This window comes from Sceloporus occidentalis, unplaced genomic scaffold, assembly GCF_023333645.1.
Source record: "Sceloporus occidentalis isolate IW3139 unplaced genomic scaffold, rSceOcc1.0.p SCAF_3, whole genome shotgun sequence".
Classification (NCBI taxonomy): Eukaryota; Metazoa; Chordata; class Lepidosauria; order Squamata; family Phrynosomatidae; genus Sceloporus; species Sceloporus occidentalis.
Genome location: NW_028316983.1, coordinates 87874052 through 87897336, shown reverse-complemented (window position 1 = coordinate 87897336; position 23285 = coordinate 87874052). Strand labels below are relative to the sequence as shown.

The 23285-nt window shown below is 38.8% G+C and overlaps 1 protein-coding gene across 5 annotated transcripts in view; it reads right to left on the bottom strand.

Moving 5' to 3' along the window:
* CACHD1 (cache domain containing 1) overlaps positions 1 to 23285 on the bottom strand; it is a 163775-nt gene that overhangs the window by 33958 nt on the left and 106532 nt on the right. For all 5 annotated transcript variants that reach the window (XM_089515343.1, XM_089515346.1, XM_089515342.1 and 2 more), the window contains 8 exons: positions 21419 to 21563; positions 19466 to 19682; positions 15975 to 16124; positions 15481 to 15714; positions 10311 to 10460; positions 9745 to 9868; positions 6260 to 6377; positions 4042 to 4210 (listed from right to left, as the gene is read on the bottom strand). In XM_089515343.1, coding sequence (XP_089371469.1) covers positions 4042 to 4210; positions 6260 to 6377; positions 9745 to 9868; positions 10311 to 10460; positions 15481 to 15714; positions 15975 to 16124; positions 19466 to 19682; positions 21419 to 21563 — 1307 coding nt within the window. The remainder of the gene's footprint in view (positions 1 to 4041; positions 4211 to 6259; positions 6378 to 9744; positions 9869 to 10310; positions 10461 to 15480; positions 15715 to 15974; positions 16125 to 19465; positions 19683 to 21418; positions 21564 to 23285) is intronic.

Sequence of the window (23285 nt, the reverse complement as noted above, 5' to 3'; positions counted from 1 at the left end):
GCATCTTTGCAGATGTCCTCTAGGGACTAAGAAAAGCCGAGGAAATTGCTATCATGCTTGAATTCGAGCAGTAAGAGTCTTTCCTGATAGCTGATAGGCTAAGTGTTCTAGCTTAAATGAAAGGAAGACACCACCTTGGGCAAGAAGGTGATGTCCAGACGGAGAACAACTTTGTCATTATTTATTATTATTATTTATTATTAAATAATTATTATTTATTATAATTATTTATTATTAAAGTGCCATGTCCCTATGGCTTTCTAGTAACAAACTCTGGCAAACTCTGTGCTGGGGGGAAGGCACATGTGCCCATGGAGAGGGCTCTGAGTGCCACCTCTGGCATGCGTGCCATAGGTTTGCCATCACTGACCTATGGGTTCAAAGGGCTGCTTGGAAAGCTGCGAAAGGACCAATTCAAGACTCCAAGCAGAGTGCTTGTCTGATCTGGTAGTCCTCTTAGAAGAGGAGTGAGATGAGGAATGTTTATGCTTCTTTTTGTTGTCAGTTTTCTGTCTTTTCTCAGATGCTTTTTTAGAAGGCTTAAAGATAGACTTGGTCACAGTCAGTAAGGATTTCTGCTTATTTTGTGGGTGGCTCCTCAGGTTCAGTGGCCTTGGTTGAGTGTTGATGTTCAGATTTGGATCAAATAATGTCCAAATCACAAGACAGAGAGTAGTCGAGGTCAAACTGAGTCAAAGCCAGTAAAACTCTATGCCAATGCCAAAACCAACAGAAAAGCCAAAATCCAAACCCAAAACCAAGATCAGAGCCCATTAAATTTGAATTGAAGAGCAATTCTAGAAATCAGTCCCTTTGATGCTGCTAGCGCAGCAGACAAAAAGGAACTGAGGGAAAAGAGAGGGTACACTAGGGGTATATATAGGGTAGGAGGAGCTACCACCAAAAATTCTTCCCTGGTGATTCTAGAAGGTTCTGAATATCTCTGTGCAGGCACAGGAAACCAATTTGTGTGATTCACAGAGACCACGACAAAGAACTTGCCAACTGTGCCACCATGACATTTTGTCAATTCTCACCCAAGGCTTTCACACTTAGAAGCAGCATTGACTCACAGCATATTGTTTCCTGATGAGGAAGTCTAAGTGATGTTCACCAATGCCTATGCCATTTCCATATATTGAAGCCAATGGTACTAGCAGCTGAACTTTACATTAAAACTGGCTAAAGGACAGCATTCTCCGCTGTATCTTAAGGCACTGAGCAGTCTTAGGGGGCACAGACCAGGCCACATGGCATACAGAACTCTGTCAAACAGAAGAGAATGGCTGGAGGCTCAAGAAGAACAGGTATGGGGAAGAGCCATTACTTCTTGTCCTCTCCACATGTGCCAGCATCTGTTATCTGTAGTAGCTGGCTCATGCTGCCTAATATCATGGTGCCATTGTTTAGAAGAAAGTACGCAGAATTTCCCAAAGGCTAACTTTCTAGCTCTTGGACCAATCTGAGTTGGCTCACAGGTCACAAGCTGACATGCTCCTGATCCCAGCAAGCTCAGACGTACCATTCCTTATGTCTGTGTGAGCAACTCAGGGAAGCTCTCCTTCAATCAGACTAATTTTTTACAATTTCCCTCTGTGTGCTCTCTGTTGAGTTTTTCCCAGCCCATTAACCAATATCAGCCCTGCACTAGCAAAGGCCATATCTTATATGGAGTAAGGGATGAGTGAGGAATCTCTTTCACCTGGGCAACGGGGACAAATATAAAAGGATGGAAACAAAAATAATGTACCTATTAGCTTGAGACTTTACTATCAACAACTAACTAAGCCTTAGAAAAGACATTTCAATGGGGCATAATGGGAAAAATTCATGCAAACTCTGAAAACTACTAAAAAACTTAAGGGGAAGAAGTTGTGGTCATGTGGGGGATGCCAGATTAAGACACCACCAGGGTTGGAACTTAGGGCCTAATGTTCCTCACCATTAAGCTTGGAATTAGGTAGAGACATTGGACCAGTTGTTCCCTGAAAGTTTGGGTTCTTCTTCTCATACTCTTTTAGATCCATTTCAATCTGGTTTCAGACCTGGCTATGGTATAGAGACAACCTTGGTCGCCTTGGTGGATGACCTACGTAAGGAGTTGGACACGGGGCGTGTGTCCCTATTGGTTCTACTAGACCTCTCAGTGGCTTTCGATACCAATGACCATGGTATCCTTCTGTGCCGCTTCTCTGGGATGGGACTTGGAGGTACTGTTTTACATTGGGTCTGTTCCTTCCTGGAAGAGCAAACGCAGAAGGTGGTGCTGGGGGACTCGGCCACTGGCCACTGGCCTGTGGGGTTCCTCAGGGTTCTGTGTTGTCTCCTATGCTGTTTAACATATACATGAAACTGCTGAGGGAGGTTGTCTGGAGTTTTAAGGTGTAGTGTCATCAATATGCAGATGACAGCCAAGGAGGTTGTCCTGGTCCTAAACCAGTGTCTGTCATCAGTAATGGACTGGATGAGGGCAAAACAAATTGAAATTTAATCCAGACAAGACAGAGGTGCTCCTGGTCAGTCGGAAAGCAGATCAGGAAATAGGAATCCAGCCTGTGTTAGATGGGGCTACACTCCCTCTGAAGACACAGGTTCGCAGTTTTGGGGTACTCTTGGACTCAACTTTGAACCTGGAGGCCCAGGTCTCTGCAGTGACCAGGAGTGCTTTTGCACATTTAAAACTTGTGCACCAACTGCATCCATTCCTTGAGACACCGGATCTGGCCTTGGTGGTACATGCCTTGGTTACATCCTGTTTTGACTACTATAATGGGCTCTATGTAGGGCTGCTTTTGAAGTGTGTTCTGAAACTTTAGCTGGTCTAAAGAGCTGCAGCCAAGCTGTTAACTGGGGCAAGTTATAGATATCACGCAACGCTCCTGTTGAAACAGCTCCACTGGCTGCCAGTTTGTTTCTGGGAACAATTCAAAGTGCTGGTAATGATCTATAAAGCCCTATATGGCTCAGGTCCATGATATCTGGCAGACCGTATCTCCCTGTATGAACCGGCTGAGGCTGAGATCCTCTGGAGAGACCTTTTTCTCTGTCCCATCACCATCACAAGCATGGTTGGTGGGGACGTGAGAGAGGGCCTTCTCGGTGGCTGCCCCTAGACTTTGGAACTCTCTGCCCAGGGAGACCAGAATGCCCCCCCTCCTTATTGGCCTTCTGCCGGCAGGTTAAAACCTTCTTATGCAAGCAAGCTTTTAAAAACAGAATGTTCTTAAAGGACCAGCTAGGATGTTGTATCATTTTAAGTGTTATAATTTTTTTTATCTTTTTAACTGTATTTTAATTTTTTAATAAGTAATCTATTTTAATATTGTAACAATTTAATTCTGTTTTAATGTATCATTTTTCTATGTTTTAACTATATTTTTATTATTGCTGAAGCTGTTCTGAGTCTCAGTTCTGGGAAAAGAGCGGGACACAAATAATAATAATAATAATAATAATAATAATAATAATAATAATACTCAAGAGTACTTGAAAGAGCTTCAATATTTAAGAGCAGATCTTGGAAAAGATATTTTTAGAAGATAACTTTCAGAATTCCCCAACCAGCAGAGTATGGGTTTCTGGAACTTGTAGCCAGAGAAACTAACTCTGCCCAGCTGTGATTGAGTAATTGTGATTCTGATTACTTTCTCATAGCTATTTTAACTTTCAGGTATATTTATTATTTATTTATTTACAGTATTTATATCCTGCCCTTCAGCCCTAAAGGCTCTCAGAGTGGCTTACAAATATTATTATTTTTAACCAGATGGTTCCCTGCCCTCAGGCTTACAATCTAAAAAGACATGACATAAAAGGAGAAGGGAATGGTGGTGGGGAAGAGGTCATGTCCAGCAGTTCTTCTCTCCCTCTGAGGTGAAACACAAGGGTCAAATAAAGTAGTTCCAAACTGCTTTGAAGGTGGGGTGTTTAGATGATGCATGCCTTCTAAGCAGGCAGAAACCAGATCGAAGTCGCATTCTTGGGTTAAAAAGCGGAGCAAAAAGAAGCACAGACAGGCAGAATTGAGAAGAAATTCTTTACCTAATGTTGCCAGCTGTTTGAAATGTAGGCAAGCATTGGGCTGACCCAAGAGATCCAATCGATGATAAAGAAGCTTGCTACTGGGTACTGTGTTCAGGTTTTTAAGTTGTCTAACAGGTATTTCTGGCTGTATCACAACAATACACAATATGAAAGAAGTATCTTGAACCTAAACAAAGATCAAATACAGGTTGATGAGGAAAGCATACTTATCATAACAAAAAAGGACATCTGAAGTTGTGCAAACTTTTTAATTCTCAACAATTAAAAATTATTTTCAGATTTCTTTTTCAAAACCTAACTGGGATGTTCCCTAAATATCTATTTTCTCCAGTCCTTCTAATACTCAAAACCCAGACAACCTGATAATGAACTTTGGATATCCAATGGAAGAACTGCTGTCCAATTAATTTTCTATTGTTAGGTTATATATTCTATATAATTTTGTACTATTTCCCTTAGATGCGTACCTGTGGAGATATTCTATAGTGCAGTAGTTCAGAGATAGGAAGTACTGTGGAAAACTCAGCACTCCCATTCACATGAATAGGCAGCTCCAAGTACTCAGGGGTGAAATACACGGGTCAAATAAAGTGGTTCCAAACTGCTCTGAAGGTGGGGTGTTTAGATGATGCATGCCTCCTAAGCAGGCAGAAACCAGATCGAAGTCACACTCTGGGGTTAAAAAACGGAGCAAAAAGAACCCAGAATGTTAGCTGGGAAAATGAGCACCTTCGACCCTGCATATAAATGCCCCAACATCAGAGTGGTTCTAAAGGAGCAATCTATCCTAATCCTCATCCTAAAACTGTATACAAATGCACCGGTACTGATGCACATCTAAAAAGGACGGAGCTGCCATACCCAAGCAGTCCTGGCAGCAATGCAAAAAAGTGGAAGTGTGATACCTCCAATGGATGTAATTACAACATACACAAACCAGACAGTCCAAGAGGGGCATGGGGTGAAGGAGGGGGGTGAAGAGGTGATTTAGGGGGAGTTTGCATGATTGTACTTTGCCAGTGTTTTACTGTGCACCAATATTCTGATGCCCTGTCCTGGTGGAGGATCTCAGGTGTAACTGTGTGGCTGATCAAAGGGGTGACCACCCAATGGGATGGCAGCTAGGCAGCAGGCAGTCTCCGGCAGTGTGTTTGTGAGACGGTGCATATGCATGGTTGGGAGATGACAATTTTTTTTTACCAAGGACGCAGCTTGACACTGTGCTGTGCTGTCAGGCTGTGTGCATTTGGGCTGCCTTGGGAGTGGCCCATGTGGTCAGTGGAGGTTCCAGCTGCTTTTCCCTGCCCATCTGCTTCACCCCTCACTCATGTATTACAGATGAGTCATTAAGAATTTCTGCTCTGTTCTTACAAGGGATGTGAAGGCTTTAATAGAGATATTGTGGTAAGGAAATGGGAGGGGAGGAATTCATTTCTGTATATTCCTACACACACACACACACACAGAGTCAGGGGAAAAGTCCTTCCCACAGCCAACTTTTTTTGTGGTGTTTTGGCAGGCTTTCACATATTTTGATATGTAACACAGACACAGTTAACTGAACTGGCATTTTCATACAGGGATATGAAACAGTTATATAGAGCTGCTCACCTGCCAGTATGAAAAAGTAAGTGCAATAATCTAGTAAATGTAGATAAAGAGAGCAAATGTTCACCCCATGTGGTCAAATATTCTAAATCCATGGATGCTTGAATTTAATTTCTTAAAAATATATTTAGGTGGAAGGTTCTCATGATACTGTTTCCTGTGGAAGTAATTCCCAAAGCCAAAGGCTACATGTAAGAAGAATTTACCCACATGTGGACTCCCAAATCATGCCAGACATGGGTTTAGTATTCCTATAACTGAGGGTCAACTGAAAGGTTCAGAAAAAATTGTGGTACAGTCCTGCCAAACAACTATGGTGCCTCTCATGACAGGGTTTTGTCACATGCACACACTCTGTTGATTTCTGAAAGTTAGAAAGAAATCTTCAGATATATAATGTCTTTGGATGTTATTATTCACACAGCCCTTAACAATTTAGCAGGGGTATCATCCTTAAATTTTGGAAATTCCAGGCTTATAATCCAATACTATAAGGCTTTCAGGCCATGCAGATTTCCCAGTTCTCAGAAATACTAGGAAAATAACTCCCATTTAAATTTAAATCAATCAATATATTAGCATACCTTAAATGAATTCTATCACTTACCATTTTCCAGGCGTAACTCACATTGTAGGCATCTTTCCCAATTTCACGCAGTTTGTTTACATGCCAAGACAGTGAGGAGTTCACGGGGACTGTAATAAGCTGACTGCCTAGAGGGAGGCTAAGTTGGCAACAATGTCCACCAGTTATTAAAACAGGAAAGAAACTCCATGCTTGTGTTTACTTTAAACAGAGATTATTTAAGAAAGGGCTATATGGAATTTGTTCTTAATTAAAAATAGAAGTGGACTGCTTTTCTACATCAGTTTATGTTGTTACTGTTGTGTGCTTTCAAGTTGTTTCTGGACCCTAAGGCAAACCTATCGTAAGGTTTTCTTGGCAACATTTACTCAAAGCCAAATGCTGAACTGTGGCCTTCTATGTTCAATCAGGAAAACTGGTTCCAGATGACACATTTTCATGATAATATCCCTAGCAGACCAAATGCACTGGTTGTATTTAGCAGCAGGGATAGTACTAGCTACTTGTGTCTCACTAGAGCAAATTACCAGATCAGATAAAGACCAGTGTAGCACCCACTCCAAAGGCCAGTGTTGTGTAGTCATTTGAATGTTGGACTGCAACTCTGGAGACCAGGGTTCAATTCCCAGCTCAGTCATGAAATTCACTGGGTGACTCTGGGCAAGTCACATGCTCTCAGCCTCAGAAGAAGGCAATGACAAACCTCCTCTGAAGTCTTGCCAAGAAAACCCCATAATAAGCTTGCTTTAGGGTCACCATACGTCAGAAACAACTTGAAGGCACAGAACAACAACAAACATTCACCAGAGACACAGTTATACACATCCTAAATGCTGGATGCACTTACTATTAAAGGATCTAAGGCAGCCTTGTAAATGAAACAAAAGAACAAAACAATTCGGTCTGCAAACATTATTAGCCCATACTGGGAAGTAGTGCAGAATGGACAAATAATTATGTTCTTTTTACAATAACATCTTACTGCATTTCTATGCTTGTTTCCAAAAGCTTTCCACTTGTAGACATTTGCTGAACACAGAGGGTGGACAGAGTGTTTCTCTTGCCCACTGCCAACAAATTCACATGTGTTCAGTGTAATTTTTGCCCACCAATGACTCCCTAAAGAAACCAGATCCCATCTGATCCTAGAAGCTAAGCAGGGTCAGCCCCGGTTAGCACTTGGATGGGGAGATCACCAATGAATACCAGGTGCTGTGGGCTATATTTTGGAGAAAGGAACTGGCAAAACCACCTCTGAGTATTCCTTCCGTAAAAAAACCTTATGAAATTCATGTGGTCACCTTAAGTCAACAGGTGACTAGAAGGCACATGCACACATACACACACAGCTCCAAGGCTAATGCTTAAATATGAGGCTGGTCTAGAAAGGCTGTGGTGCAATGTAAATTTTCCCAGCTAAAAATTTGGAGTTTTATTGCTACTGCCCAGACTTTAAAAATGTTCCAGGAGAGTTATTTTTGGCAAGAGACTGTACAGGCCCAGAAAGGAAGACTGGTATGCACTCTGTAAGATACTTAGGTTCCTAGGTCATCTGTGCTCCTAAAGGTCAAAACCAGCATCCATAATTGGGCCCAGAAACTATAACTGATATATAGGTTCCTGTCTATCTACACTATAGGAATTCCGCTTCCCTGATCTAAGCCACATGAAAAAGGCAGGTTGTAGCATTCAAAACTATCCATAACTTTTCAGAACTATATATTAACTTTATTCCATCTTATGCAAGGGCAACATCTGCAGTGCTTCGTGCATGGTACATTAGAATATGAATTGTCAGGATCAGAGAAGGATGAATAACAGATGTATGACACTAGAATTTTCTTACAATTCTTATCTGAAAACTACATTAATCAATCATTTGGATTGATTTTCCTCCTAAAATATAATTTAGCCTCTACATTATAGATATTGCTTAAAACCTGAGTGAGGGATATTTTTTTTGCTCTGATTTACTGCTTTTAAAAAATGAAAAGTTGTTCATGCAGAGAATTGCATGCCCCAGTTCTCTTTTCCATTGTAACATGATTCCTTTTCCGTGACTCTAGGCAACCTATCATCTTCCAACTGTAAATGTAAGCTAAAAAGCCTTCCTACCTTACATAGGTGGCATAAGGATTAAGGCTTAGTAAAATACGTTGAAGATGAAAAACTAAGCCAATTATTTAACATAGGAATAGTAAAAGATGAGCAGAAAAAACAATACACCAAAGAAGATATACACTAAAATAACTTGGTGGTCAGCGATTGAAAGTTAATTGTTAACTTCACCCATGAAGATACATAAGTAGCAATAATACAGAGCAACTGAAAATCTGATATAATTAGCATTGTGGCACACTTAGGCGCGTTCCCGATGGGCCCTATTGGGCGCTGTCATTACGCGCGAGGGGCAGCACTTCCTGATGCGCCTTGCCCCTCGCATGTATTGAGGGTGTCAAAATGGCAGCACACTATACTGATGGGCACCGCCATTTTGATATGACGGACGCCTAGCGTCCGCACGTCTCGCCGCCCTTGTGACAACAGCACTGCAAGAAGAAGCCACTTTTTGCAGCTTCTTTTTGCTGCGCAGAGGGGCTGCGCGGTTTGTCCGCTGCGGCTCCTTTGTGCAGCAAACAAGGACGGCGGCAGATCGTCTGTAAAGCACCTTTGTTGCACAGTCTAATGCTTGCTGTTTCTTTCTGTATCCTATCTTATCCCACTGGAGACAGATTTTAAGCAATTTTTCCAGGGTCTCTCTAATCTCTTTGTTAATCTACATATAAAACCAAGAAGTTGTGAAGAAATAAGACTTCTGTATGGTCTTGATGTAATGACCATCAATGTTGAGGAAAAGGATCTGTAAAAAATTATTAATGGCAGAATGGGGACAGAAATGGTTTCTGAGTTGAGATTTCAAGACAGAAATAGGCACAAAACAGCTTTGTTAAAATAACAATGCATAGGGCAGAAGGGTGATAAATATGTTCTATAAACATTTGTAGAAGATTGGGGAGGGGGGTGTCCCAACAGTACATTTACTTAAGAATAATAGATTTTTAAAAAACAGGAAATGAAATCTAGAATGAGTATCTGATTGTTTGGTATTGTATGCTATGAGAGACATATATCCAAGAAGATAGTATTTAGCTTCCTAACATTTAGCATCTGAGAAGACAGTATATGACATAACACAAAATGTTCTTCTGTTCTAATCCCACTGAAATGTACCAGAACCAATTAAGACCACTTCAGTATTTCCTGTTCTGTTCCCCACTAATTTCAACAGTTTTTACAAAGAGAGGCTGAATTGTGTCCTAATCAAAATAATGGTTACCACAATAACTATACTTGGCACGATTAAACGTCATGTTTTCTATTGGGCATCACAGTGAATTTGCTTTTTTACAACTGTAGCTGCTGGATAGCAACCAGTAAAGATCAACATGATTTCCACTGGAGACTGTGCATCCTTGTATGAAGTATTAAGTACCTACAAGTCTTACCTAAGAATGTTCTGCCGAACCAGTTCAAATTTTGGAACATTCTCATAATGGATTATATCTGTATGAAGTGGTGGTTCAGAAAGCAAGTAGGGTCTGGTAAGGGAAGGGTGCATAAGAGTGTATCCTAAAAATTAAAAAGGATATGTTTTTCATGAAGTTTTCAACATAATATATGAAGGATATTTTTTAAAAAAATCTTCATTAAAATTTCATGTATTTAGAATGGATTTATAAAATTTCTACATAACAGTAAATAAACCAAACCACACAAGTCCACACAAAAATACACAGTTACAAAAGGTAATTATTTAAGGGCCAACAAAAAGTAATACAAGGTGGGAATGATGCATTCCTCCAGATGTTTTAGTACTGCAATTCCTAGCATTTCCCATCATTTGCTATGCTGGTAGGGCTTCTGGGATTGTAGCTTAACATCTTCTGGAAGGCTGCACAATTCCCAACCCTGAAATAAGACAGAGTGACTCAAAAGTAATGTTATTTTCAAATACTTCAGATTTTATTATTAGCCTTTGAAATAGGAAGCATATTGACGGCATTGATAGTACCTTTGTTATCTATTAAAAATGTATAGGAAGCCAAAGAATCTTGGTAATAAGTAACATCTTCCAAAATATAAGCCAGGTTAACATCTACTCCTACAATTCCCAATAGCAGGTTTCCAAAATAACAAGGCTTGCTTACAGTCATTATCAGACCTGTGAACAAAAATAAAAAACACACAAACAATTAGCAATAGAAAAATCTTCAGCATCATGTGTGGATATGGAAAAGGAACCTTAATCCTATCTTAAACTCTTATACCTAATCCTATCAGTGTTTACTGGGAAATCCCAATTATTCAATTGGTCTTACTTCCCAACTACATTTAGGATTATAGCACTAATGCCCTGTGCGCCCCCCCCCCCCCACTACATGCAATTCACTACCATCTAGCATGGGGCCTGTACAGACAGGCCAAAATAAAACTGCTTCGGGCCTTTAGGATTGAAGCATGGCTTTGGCGCAGTTTCTGGACTCTTAGGATGCATGCATCATTTAAACAGCATACTTCCAAAGTGACCTGAAGCAGCTTTATTTTTGCCTGTCTGTATGCAGCCATGGCTAATGGTATGGCAGAAGGGAAGAGGCACACCAAAATATCTTGGAAAGCTGAATGAACAATGTCTGCTGTTTTACAAGAGAGTATTACTTCTTGTATAAGAAATAAGTGACTTTGTTTTTGTTTTTTTAAAAAATGCTGCCCACTTAGCTGAGGGCACCTTTTTAATGGATTTGAAAGTCTTTCACTCAAACTAACCAGTTAAGTAACAGTGCAATCCTATATGTGTCTACTCAGACGTAAGCCAGTTACTTATGTGAGAGAGAGAAATAAACTGTATTCCTAAGGGCATGGGTACATAATTTCAGTCAAAATGCTGCAGTGGTTTTTTAATAAGGTATTTTAGCCACCACAACATTAGCAATATTAGTATAATCTATGAACTAATTTGGCTAGGGGGGAGGTTTATATTGGGAAATACAACTGAGAGGCAGAATGAAGAAAAAAAGGATGAGCCACATCCACCAGTCTCTGCTGCTAAAATCCACTCTGAGATCTCACAATTATATGTATTAGTAAAATCAGCATAAAATAAAGGTTTCTGTTTCTAAACAGTAGGGAAACACTATTTCTACCCAGTAGACCTGGATCAAAGGGGGATGCATGAATATTTTCAAAGACTTAAAAATTGGTGTGATTAGTTTTTATGCTAATAGGAATCATGTCCACGGAATTCAAATTAAAGCTGGATACAACCAAGGTGAAGCATTCATTTTCAAAAAAAGGGAAAAAATGCATTGCAAATGCATATTTAGTTCTTTTGAATAGTCTCATGAAATTATGCAAGTTTAGTGAACTATTCCTTCCTCTGCCTTTTAGCATGGAGACTGATGATACAATTCCTGAAATGCTGATAGCACTTAAGCCCCAAAAATAAATAGCAATAACCTCAAAGAATGAATAGGGAATATCAAAAGAGCTTAGCAAGATAGGAAATAATTGTATGTAATTATATCTATGCATTTATATCCTGCCTTTCCTCCAGGGAGACCAAGGCAGAGTGCATATATGTGGGTTTCCAGATTGTCTCTCATCCAGGCGTGAACACACTCAGACCCGCTTAACTATTAACAAAATTGCTGCATCATGTCCCCTCTCTTTAGAAAATTAGTTCTTCCTTTACATTACTCTTGGCAGACTAAATCCTAGTACAACAATTTAGAGGGCACTCTAAAACAGAAGCACACAATTATTTTGGAAGATCTTAGTGCCTGGGGTAAGACCCTATCAATCTGACTTCTTCCTTACCTAGACTTCTGAGGACAAGAGACTATAGGAATGGTTTGCAAAATGTTTTGCCTTCACCAAAAAACAAACCTCATTTGACGAAGTCCATCCTTCCTTTTCCTATTATTTTAATTCTTCATATATTTGACAGTCCTTGGAAAAGAAGCAAACCTGCTACTATATTATAATTATTCTTTGGGGCCTTGTATCTTTTGTGATAATCTAGGGTGAATACTGTACAAAATAATGCAGTTTGACACCACTTTAGCTGCCATGGCTCTATCCTATAGAATCCTGGAATTTGTATTTTTGTGAGGTACCTGCACACTTTGGCAGAGGAGGCAACAAACTTTGTGAAACTGTAGATCCCAGCATTCCATAATATGGAGCTACACCATTTAAAGTGGTGTCAAACTGTATTTTTCTACAATATAGAGGCACCCTTAGATTTGAATCACATCTAGCCTTTTTTATTCAGATGTGTTTTTCACAGCCAACTGGCCCACAAAAAAGAGCTTTTACTAGCTCTACTTTCTTACTGATTTTTTAAAAATATTTTTTTATTTCGATTTGCTCATTTCACATCTTAATCTTATTTACATTCTCAGTTTTTTTATACTTATTATAATCAATTTGACAAAAACAACTGTTTCTGAATAAAAAGAAAAAAATATGTACACACATTTTTTCCTCATTTCACATACATCAAATTTATATCAAAATATCTTTCTTTATATCAAATACCTTTCTTCATGTCTGTGCTATTGGTAACCACTCATCATTTAATTCCAATTCAGATCTATTATTTAGCAATAATACTGATTATTAAAATCTTACTGATTTTCTATTTAACTTGCTTTTGATTCAAGTGCTTTAATTGTGCTTTACTATTATAACTTTTGTTTTTTTTATTTGCATCTATTTAGCTAATCTTTTTTTCCAGTTGTGTTACATCCTAATTTGGAGATAAAGGCATATTATAAATAAAATAAAACAAAAGAAACAATTTAACAAAAAATATATATAATTCTGAAAGTTCAAAAGCCCTTCTTCACCATCCACTCAATGAAAAACACTACTTAATTTATGGGCAATTATATGGCATTTCCAAATTACTGAGATTAAGTTTTTAAAAGCTCAGGTATGAGTTCAGAAATTTTGATGACTCCCCTGAAGAAAAAACAAATAAATAGAGCCATACAGAAAACACATCTAACAACTGCATATAAGTTGTAAGTTGTCCTCAATTGTTTAAAGGAGACATCTATAAATGATATAATCAGCAGAAGCAGCAGTAACAAAAGGCTCACTCAGTAGCCACATATGTTCCAGAAGAGATGTTTCACATCCTTTCTTTAAAGCTGCACACCAAAGCTGGTTGCAGAATAATTTTGTTTATCACTTCTCAACCTGCCAGGGCCCCCAAGAGGATGTAGAGAAAATAAGTACATCCATAAAAAACAATCTGAATGTTTGGGACCAGAAATCCAGTTCTGGATTTTGTTTTTGTTTTTTCCAGATTTTGGAATATTTGTATGTACATAATGAGATATATTGGAGAGGGAGCCCAAGTCTAAACATGAAGGCCAATGCAATTTTAGGCTGCATCAATAAAAGTATAGTGTCTAGATCAAGGGAAGTAATAGTGCCATTATATTCTGCTTTGGTCAGGCCCCACCTGGAATATTGTGTCAAGTTCTGGGCACCTCAATCCAAAAAGGACATTGAGAAACCGGAGCGTGTCCAAAGGAGGGCGACTAAAATGGTGAAGGGTCTGGAAACCATGCCCTATGAGGAACAACTTAGGGAGCTGGGTATGTTTAGCCTGGAGAAAAGAAGATTAAGAGGTGATATGATAGCCCTGTTTAAATATTTGAAGGGATGTCATATTGAGGAGGGAGCAAGCTTGTTTTCTGCTGCTCCAGAGACTAGGACCCGGAACAATGGATGCAAAGTACAGGAAAAGAGATTCCACCTCAACATTAGGAGGAACTTCCTGACAGTAAGAGCTGTTCGACTGTGGAACACTCTTCCTCAGAGAGTGGTGGAGTCTCCTTCCTTAGAGGTCTTTAAGAAGAGGCTGGATGGCCATCTGTTGGGGATGCTTTGATTGTGATTTCCTGCATGGCAGGGCATTGGACTGGATGGCCCTTGTGGTCTCTTCCAACTCTATGATTCTATGAAATTCATTTATGTTTTGTATATAACTTATATAGTCTGCCCACCACAACTTGAACATCTGCAGATGGCTCCAGCCCATTCACCGCAATAGCTACTTTACAAAACAAGAACACAGAAAATGATGCACTATGATGCACAAAAGGACTTCTAATGTAATGTCTAGTTTGATCTCATGTCAGCTTCAGGGGCAGCCAAGACAAGTCAATTATAGTAGACTATAAAAGTGTGGAAGATCCCTTCTGAAAAGGAGAAAAAAAGAATGAAAGCTGCAGACTAGCAGATACAGGCCGGGGGGTGGGGGGAGGGGAAGAAGCTCCTGACTTCTGTTTAGGAGTAAAGGAAGATCAAAAAGCAGTCTCATGAAGCAGAATAACACTTTCTCAAGAATGATCAGGATTGGTACTGCCAACCAGCAATAACACCATCTTTTCTGAATATTTTGACTTTATTTGCAGCCTCCAAATACTGCTTTAGAACCAATCTATTTGCTTCTGAATTCTTCAGGAGGAAGACTTGCCCTACTCTTTGCTAGTTATTTGAACTGAAGTAAAAGAATTAAAAGATCCACTATACTGGAGGTCCCTGGCAGCAACAAAAATGCATGGAAATTTGGATGCAGAACTACTGACATCTTCTCACTCCCACAGCCAGTTGAGAACTCTGATGGCTGGTGTTTTTGTAGAAGATATGTTATTCTGGGGAAGAGAAGTTGTTCTGTGCAGTCAGAGTGGCAGCTTAAATTTACTTTTTTCTGTTTCTGTTCCTGCCCTACATATCAGGAAGAAGGCTTTTGTAGTCACTAGCTCCACTGAAAATTGTCCATTTCAGACATAACTTTTTCACAACAAAAACGTATGCCAGAATGTAAATTATGCATCTGTGGGTAAAGTCTAGCCCTTTGGAAATGTGCAGAACTACGAACAGAAGAATTCCCCCTTGACACTGTAACCTAGAACATCATGATTTTTGAAAGCAATGTCACATTACTCTTATTTTCCACACAACAAGCTTCCTGTTCTTTGGGCAGAGTATTTTCAATGCAATGTCTCTATGAGCAGTCTTCCTAACCTCACAGTTTCTCTAAGGAGCAGACATGTAAAAATCCCAGCTACTAAGTTTGCTACAAATTACTAATGGAATACACAGGCAAAATGTTCTAATCAGAAAGGAAGGTATCTTCAATTTGGCAGATCTTTTTAAACACTTACCATCTCCCATTTCATCCAAAAAAGGCAAACTGAAGACTGCTTCATCAATCATGTGATTTGGGAGATTTGTATAAAACCGTCCAACTGTAGTTTCCAAATTGCTCAGCTGATTCAGGACCATCATGCTCCCTTTTATCACAGGTAATGCAGTTCGGTCAGGCACCCCATACTTTGCTGAGTTTTGTTCTGCCAGATCTCGGAGAAATGCTAGTTCTTTTAAAACTGTAACTCCCTCTGCAAAACAGACATCACAGGTAAACAAAGAGCAGACTTCAAAATACAGTTTCTGAGGTGTTTCTGAAATATATATATAGACCAATGCAAAAATCACTGTGAAAAATAGTAAGAAAAGTAATACATGAAAAATACTTTGCCAGTGCAGGATTCCAGGTTCTCTGATCCAACATTACTTTTTGAAATGTGAAAATTGTCAGACAATAGAGGCAATCTTGGAAGTTGCATTTATTAGAAACACAGTACTAACTGCCCCTTACCATTAATTAGAGCATAGGTAAGGATCATTACAGAGTTGTTAAGAAAACTATTTTCTTCATTGATGACACGAAGGGTGGCTTTTTTGCCATCTTCTGATGGATCTCTTGATGTTATTCCAGCTGATAAATAAATAATGACCATATCTGTATCTAAGAAGAAAAATAAGATTGAAATTGTTATATTATAATATATTAACAAATATTATGTGTATGTAACATTGGATTATAAACATCAATTCCACTTCAGCTAATAATGGTTCTAAACCGTTCTTGGAAATCCTTCAATCCAGACAAAATCCAAAAACTTAACTTTCACCTCCAAATAAAAATACCTTGTATCCAAAGTAACAAAAAGTTAGGTCACCTACAAAGAGTGACAGTATGGGTATAATGGGCAGGAGGCTATGCTTTCCAATTCTAAAATCTGCAATAAACGCACAAAATACATATTCTTACTCACTGTCCATTTAAGGTCTCTTCCAATATTGGATGAAGGGGAGAAAGCATGAAAGAAGATATCTGGGAATGGTCAGGTAAGACAAGGGTGGGTTTTACCTCCCTCACCTGTGCACTCATTTCAATACAAAAAATAGATTCTACTAAGAAACCTTAACTCCAACATATTTGGAAAGAGTAATGGAGAAAGAAGTAAATACAATTTCTGTCCAACAACAGAATGATCCCCCTATTGTTTTCTCAGGCAAACAAAAATTTATAGAGGAGGGTCCAGTGCCTGAAGAAGATTGAGTTAGGGAGATATTATTGACATCATTAACTTAGCCAGAATGGATTACTAAAACACTGGTCTTCTGGATTTAACTTTACGGCTCTAAAGCTCATGCTACAAAAAAAGCCCATCCTTATAATTTCAAAATCTTGTATTTTGTTGTACTAAGAAACTGAAGTGAAAGATACTCAAGTGTTTTCAGTCTCTTGGCATAAATTGCCAGAGTCAACAGACTATATCCATAAGAATATTGGCACTTGTCTCTTCTTTCCTCCTGAGTTAGTGAATTGCATAAAAGTTGCATATGGATTTACCATTTATAAAAGCTTTGTAAATCCTCTTGGAATGAAAAGAACTGTGGAAGTGTAAATTAATTAAGAAGTGTCCATTGCTCTCTGCTGAAAGGCTGAGGGGTACATAAACAACTGTCTTTTCAGTATCATTCTTATCTTTCATACCAGATATGCTTCAATAATGTTTTGCATTACAAACCTCCGGGCGGGGCAGGGATGTATGGATTCTTTGACATGTGTGCACAGCCTGCTGGGAAGAGCAGGATGTTTTTTAAAAAATCTCACAATACACCAGAACAATCATTTTTGTGCTAGAAAAGAAAACAAGCAAGGAGATTGTTTACAAGGAAATGGAAGTACTTCGCACATCCTCTTTTTGAAATTACATAATAGTATGGTCTTTCAATGCAGTTGCTTGTGGATAATATTCAATCCTTCTGCTATAAGAATAAGGTATGTTCCATTAAGATGGGGGAGGAGGATGTACAAGGGCCTTCCTACATGAATAATTTTTAAAAATCCTCGTGATTTTGAACCCAACAAAGATTGCTAAGGCTGTAAGCAGCTTTTTTCCCCCTTTTTTTAACCGGAGGCCTGGATTCAGCACGGACATCTGTGTTCAGTTCCAGCACAAACAGAACTCTCTTCCTTTCACCTGCTAGCAGTAGACCTGCCTGCCATACTGTCAAAAATCTGAGCTACAGGCCTTCTCACAAAGAGAGACTGCTGGATGTGGAGAAGAATGACTGGTTCTGGTTGAACAAGTGGAAAGATAAACACCATGTGACATTGGAACTCTGAATAAGCTCTGAATAAAAGCAGCAAAAGTTCATTACTGGATGTGAAGCTGTTCTTCAGTTACACCCCACCTCAACTGTATTAAAGATAGGTTTATGTCAATCAGTGTACTGCATTCTTGCTTAATGCTAAACCAGATGGCAAATTTGAAGTTTTAGCTAACATTTATTATGAACTGCAGGTTTATTTAGCACTTTTAACTATCAGGATGGATGTGGGGTGGAGGTTATACTATTTTTAACTTTATTAGGTTAGCTTGTTTAGATTAGTGTACATTAGCTATTGAGTATATACAAGATTGTGTACACAAACCATTTTAGTAGGGTGTGTGCATGAAGCATTGCCATTAACATATGATGCACTCTGGCCATGATACAGCTGTTCAATTCTATTGGACTGTGATTGCATGTCGAAAGCAGGGCACACAGTGGCTAAGTTTGATGGATATACCTTCTGGTATATATAAACTCTTTGGTACTGTGCAGCTCACTCCTTATTTTTGCTAGATTAAAAACTATCTTTAGTATGCCATACATTTAGTTATTTGAATAAAAATATGCTTTATCTGAAATTCCTGTCCTTTTGTTCATAGCAGACTATATGTTACTAGATATTATCTACACTGCATACACACCTACAGTATGCTTTGGGTAATGGCCTAGTATTGTACTGGCAATATTCCATCCATAAGCTGCCAAGGCCCAGACCTGCTTAGTTTCACAACAGAACTACATCCAAGTCCTTTGGATCAGGGATGGGAAGCCTGCTGCTTATGGCCTAATTTGAAGTGGCCTTCAGCCTATTTTTTGCAAGTTATTAGTTCAGACATTTGGCAAGAGCAGTTTATCAATTCTTCTCAGATTGCTGAGTGGAAAGAAATAGGGAGACTGGCCTAAGGAGGTAGCAGAAAGAAAAGAGGTGGACACCATTCTAGTTTGGCTATGACCCTGTATGCCACTGACATTTTGCACCCAAAAGAATCCTCACAAGGAGACCAGAACTTGGAAAGTTGATTGATTGGTTGATTGATTAGGTATACAACTCCAAGAATCGCTGAAGCTTACAGTCCAAAAATAATTTTTCCAAGTTCTTCTGGGAATGAAACCTTCAGTGGAAAAAAAAAAAGCTGGTCACTCCTGCTCCATAACTTTATCTAGGCCCCTATATGCCTATGGTTTAAAAAATCAAATTGAGAAGCTTAGACAATAATTCATCCAAAAAAGATACCAATATTTGGTCCATGTTCTCATTCTATGTGAGAACTATCTCCTAATAAGGGCCTTAAAATTATTGAGAGATGTGAAAAAAGAAGAGTTGGTAGGTGTATAAATACAAATGGAAAGGAAGATGCTTTATAGTCGCTATTTTACCTATTAATTTAAAATACAGTGTTTAGGTCCAGACTGTTCAGAATAGACCTAAATTAAATAATTTAATCTTGATTGAATTAAATCTTAACAATGGAAATTTCGATGTATTTTAATCATTATTAAGCTTGAATCCAACCCATTCCTTGTCATTCCAAGTAATAATTTTAATATACAAAATGTTACCACTTTTATCCCCTGCTAAAAGGGGAAATTCAATTTATTTTAAAAAGGGAGTATAAATGCAAGAGAGAAAGATGCAAGGATAAAGAAAAAAGAATTAATAGTGTATAATAATAGACTTACTTGCTTGCTGTTTAGTGCTATTGTTTGTATTTCTTATCAACTGAAATGCTTTTTGAAATCCTGCTGCATGCTGAGTAGGGCTGTCAGATGACTTTATATTACTAACGAAAGTGGACATTTTCCTTTTTGTCTCACTGGTGGCAGGAGACAGAAATGTCTTATAGCACTGATCCAAGGAGCAGATTCTTACTGTGTCTGCCACAGTTAACACAGAGATCTTAAAAGAGAAAAAAATATAGATAGATAGATAGATATATTTATACACTGGATTACCTTACTGCTTAGAATTCTTTTATGTGTTCTGCTATAGCACACACCGGACTATGTGGATTTAAAATTCAATTGTCTAAGAAAATAAAGCTTGAAGTACAAACCTGTCAAGTAGAGAAAGGCTAGGCTTATAGAAGAAGGATTTTGTCTTTGTTTTGCCAAAGAAGTAATATGGTTTCTTCTGTCATATAAACGTTGACATCTGTATTCCTTATTGCTATTTCAGAAACCACAAGGACTTGAAAATATCACTTTTTAGATTACAACTCCCAGAATCCCAATGATTGTGCTGGCTGGAGATTTCTGGAAAGCATAGTCCAAAAAGGAACATTTCCAAACGCTGAATATCACTACTATGTTTCTAGATTGTTGTTGTTGACTTCAAGTTGTTTCTGACTTATGGCAACCCTAAGTGGTTATCTTGGCAACATTTCCCCTTGCCTTTCTATGAGGCTGAGAGTGTGTGACTTGCTCAAAGTCACCCAGTGGGTTTCCATGGCTCAGTGGGGATTCAAACCCTGGTCTCCAGAGTCATAGTCCAACACTAAAAAGCACTACACCAAATTATGGGTAATAAATATCAAGACTGCAACAGCATAACATTTAAGGGAAGAGCAAAGTTAACTGTGAAATACAGGGCAAAGGGAAGGGCTGGGATTTTCTGCTGACTACAACATGTGGAAACAATCTCATCTGTAGTAGTCACAGAAGGAAATTCTGTGCCAGTAATCAGGTGTTAAAATGACAGCCAAAGCTCAGCCTATAGGGATCTTCTCTAATTTCCTTCTCAGAAATGTTGAACATGAAGGAAGGAGAGTGAAATAACCCTGCTTTGGAGGCTCTTCCCTCCATCTCCTGCACAGGGGTAGTGTTGCCACACTGGCCCTGGGAGGCACTTTGAACATATTCTGTGCAGAAATAATTCACATACAAACACACACAATTCAAAATGGAACACAAGGGAGTAGTAAAGTGGCTGATCATCTGTCACTTCCAAAACTCTGCTGGCCCACACTACTTGGGTAGTATAAGTGATGTGAAGGAGGTTCCCTCATACTTGTTCCAAAAGCAGTGAAACCAAGGGGCTTGATACTATGTTGTAATAAGGAAATAGAAGTTCTTAGAATCATAGAGTTAAGAGAGAGCACAAGGGCCATCCAGTCCAATCCCCTGCCATGCAGGAACTCTCAATCAAAGCATACCCGACAGATGGCCATCCAGCCTCTGTTTAAAGACCTCCAAGGAAGGGGACTTCACCACTCCCCAAGGGAGTGTGTTCCACTGTCGAACAGCCCTTATTGTCAGGAAGTTCCTCCTAATGTTGAGGTGAAATCTCTTTTCCTATACTTTGCATCCATTGTTCCAGGTCCTGTTCTCTGGAGCAGCAGAAAACAAGCTTGATCCCTCCTCAATATGACATCCCTTCAAATATTTAAACAGTCTTGGAGTCAACTGATCCATAGTGGCCTCACCACAGCCTCCAAATATTTTCTATATTACCTACATTAGTTGGAATACTCCTGGCAACGGATATGCACCCATGTGGGTTTCTGTGGATGTAACACCAAGGGTATCTGCAAGCAGACATGACTCATGGTGAAGAAGCATGTCCACCCCATCCAATCCCCATTGAGAAAGACTGTGTGGATTAGGGCTGTGCTCTCACTTTTTTCTTTAACTCACTTTATCATGTTCATCTATTGAATTCAGAATAACTTGGGCTGCATCTTTAGCAATCTGGAGTTGTGTCTCTGTCACTGAAGCCCCATGATCCACAATAACAACTATGTGCTTAGACTGCGGTCTAACCGTAGAGACGTAGACAGGCCTGAAATTAGTGGAAAAAAGAATTAGAAACTGCATTACTGTTTATTTTTGCATCATTTCCAGTTCAGGGGATGGGGAAATGACAGAGGATTAGGATAGGCCTTGCTTTAGCATTGCAAATGTGTTGCAAATAAATCTAGAAGACCCAAATTGAGGGCATTTTAAAAACTGTTTGGAACATGTTTTGAATGCTCCCTGTATTTTTTTCATTTCATGTGTTGATTTTAGGTTTAGCAAATCCCTGATGAGCCAGTGACTTGCTTGGCAGCCGTAGGCAAAATGCTCTCTCTTCACTTTACCTCCCAATATATAAAAGCTGGAATAATAATGACCTACCTGATGGGATTTTTAAGAGGACAAACATGATAAACACTGAGACATGAAAAGCATGTTAGCCTGGCCAAAAATCCGGGGGGGGGGGGGGGGAGCAGAGGGACTGGTATACGAATAGTCTCCATGGCCTGTCCCTCAAACCTGTCATAACAATCTATACTTGTTGGTCTATACTGATTTATATCATATCTATCGTTTAGTGTCAGTATAACAAATTATAATGTTTTGATAAATAATACTCCATCTTTTTTCTAAAAATAAATCTCATTTATATATATATAAAGAATTAAGACTGACATGGTGTATATCTGTAGTACTTGATACAACAATTCTAACCCGATAATTACTGTGTCATAATGCACAAAATCAATGCAAGCAGTGTAAAACTGCATTAGAGAATTAGGTGTAGATTTATATAATCATAAGATACAGTCTAGGTTCCTTTCCATTAATGTTCTAGAATTCATTCATATAGGTCATGCTCTGTAAGGCTTTCTTATTTTGATATACTATTTTAAAAAGCTTCAAGTTTGTTAAAACCATGGAGTACTTGCTAGTTGATGGATAGGGAACCTCCAAAAGGACATGAAGTGGTTATCCATCTGACTAGCAAGCCTTTCCTGCTGTCATTTGTAGTCAATGATCAGAGATGAGAGGATGCTGTTATCTCCAATTAGTTTTGGAAATAAGATGATATTTAAAAGTTTTAGAATGTTAAATAAATTGCAGAAACCTGAACTGTGCTTTCCAGGCAGGAAGGCAATTGAATGACACTAAGCTGTGCCTTAAAAAGAGGGAGGGCCTGTTACACTGGGGCTCACTCCAGAATAGGCATAAAAATGAGCTATGCTTTGTATGTTTGGTGGGAAAATATTTCCCAACCTTGGTTTAACTAGACAGTTGTTGTTATTGCTTTGTTTTTCTTTGAGGGTTGAAAGCTAGAACAAATTGGACTAATCTTGACTAAGGAAATTAAAAAAGCAAAACAGGAACACACACCCTGCTCTAGCTTTCAGTTGGTCTCAACCAAAGACTCTTTGATATAAACAAAGGAACTTTAGCTCTAAATATTACTGCATCAAAAGACAAAGAACTCTAGTTGTTTTTAATAGGAAAAGGAATGCAGGAGAAGGTTAAAGGCAACAAAATAAAACAGTTGGCATGATCAGCTGTTCATTTTAAAATAACCTTTAATTATACATTGGTAACAAAATTGGATTTTAAAAGCTCATAATGGACATTAACTAATGTGAAGGGGAAATAACTTTGTTAGTGTATTGCAGCAAAAGCACAAGTAGTTCTGTGACACCTTAAGAACTGAAATGTTTTATTTGGAATAAGCTCTCATGGACTGCAGTGGATGAAGCTGTTTAATGCATCTGAAGAAGTG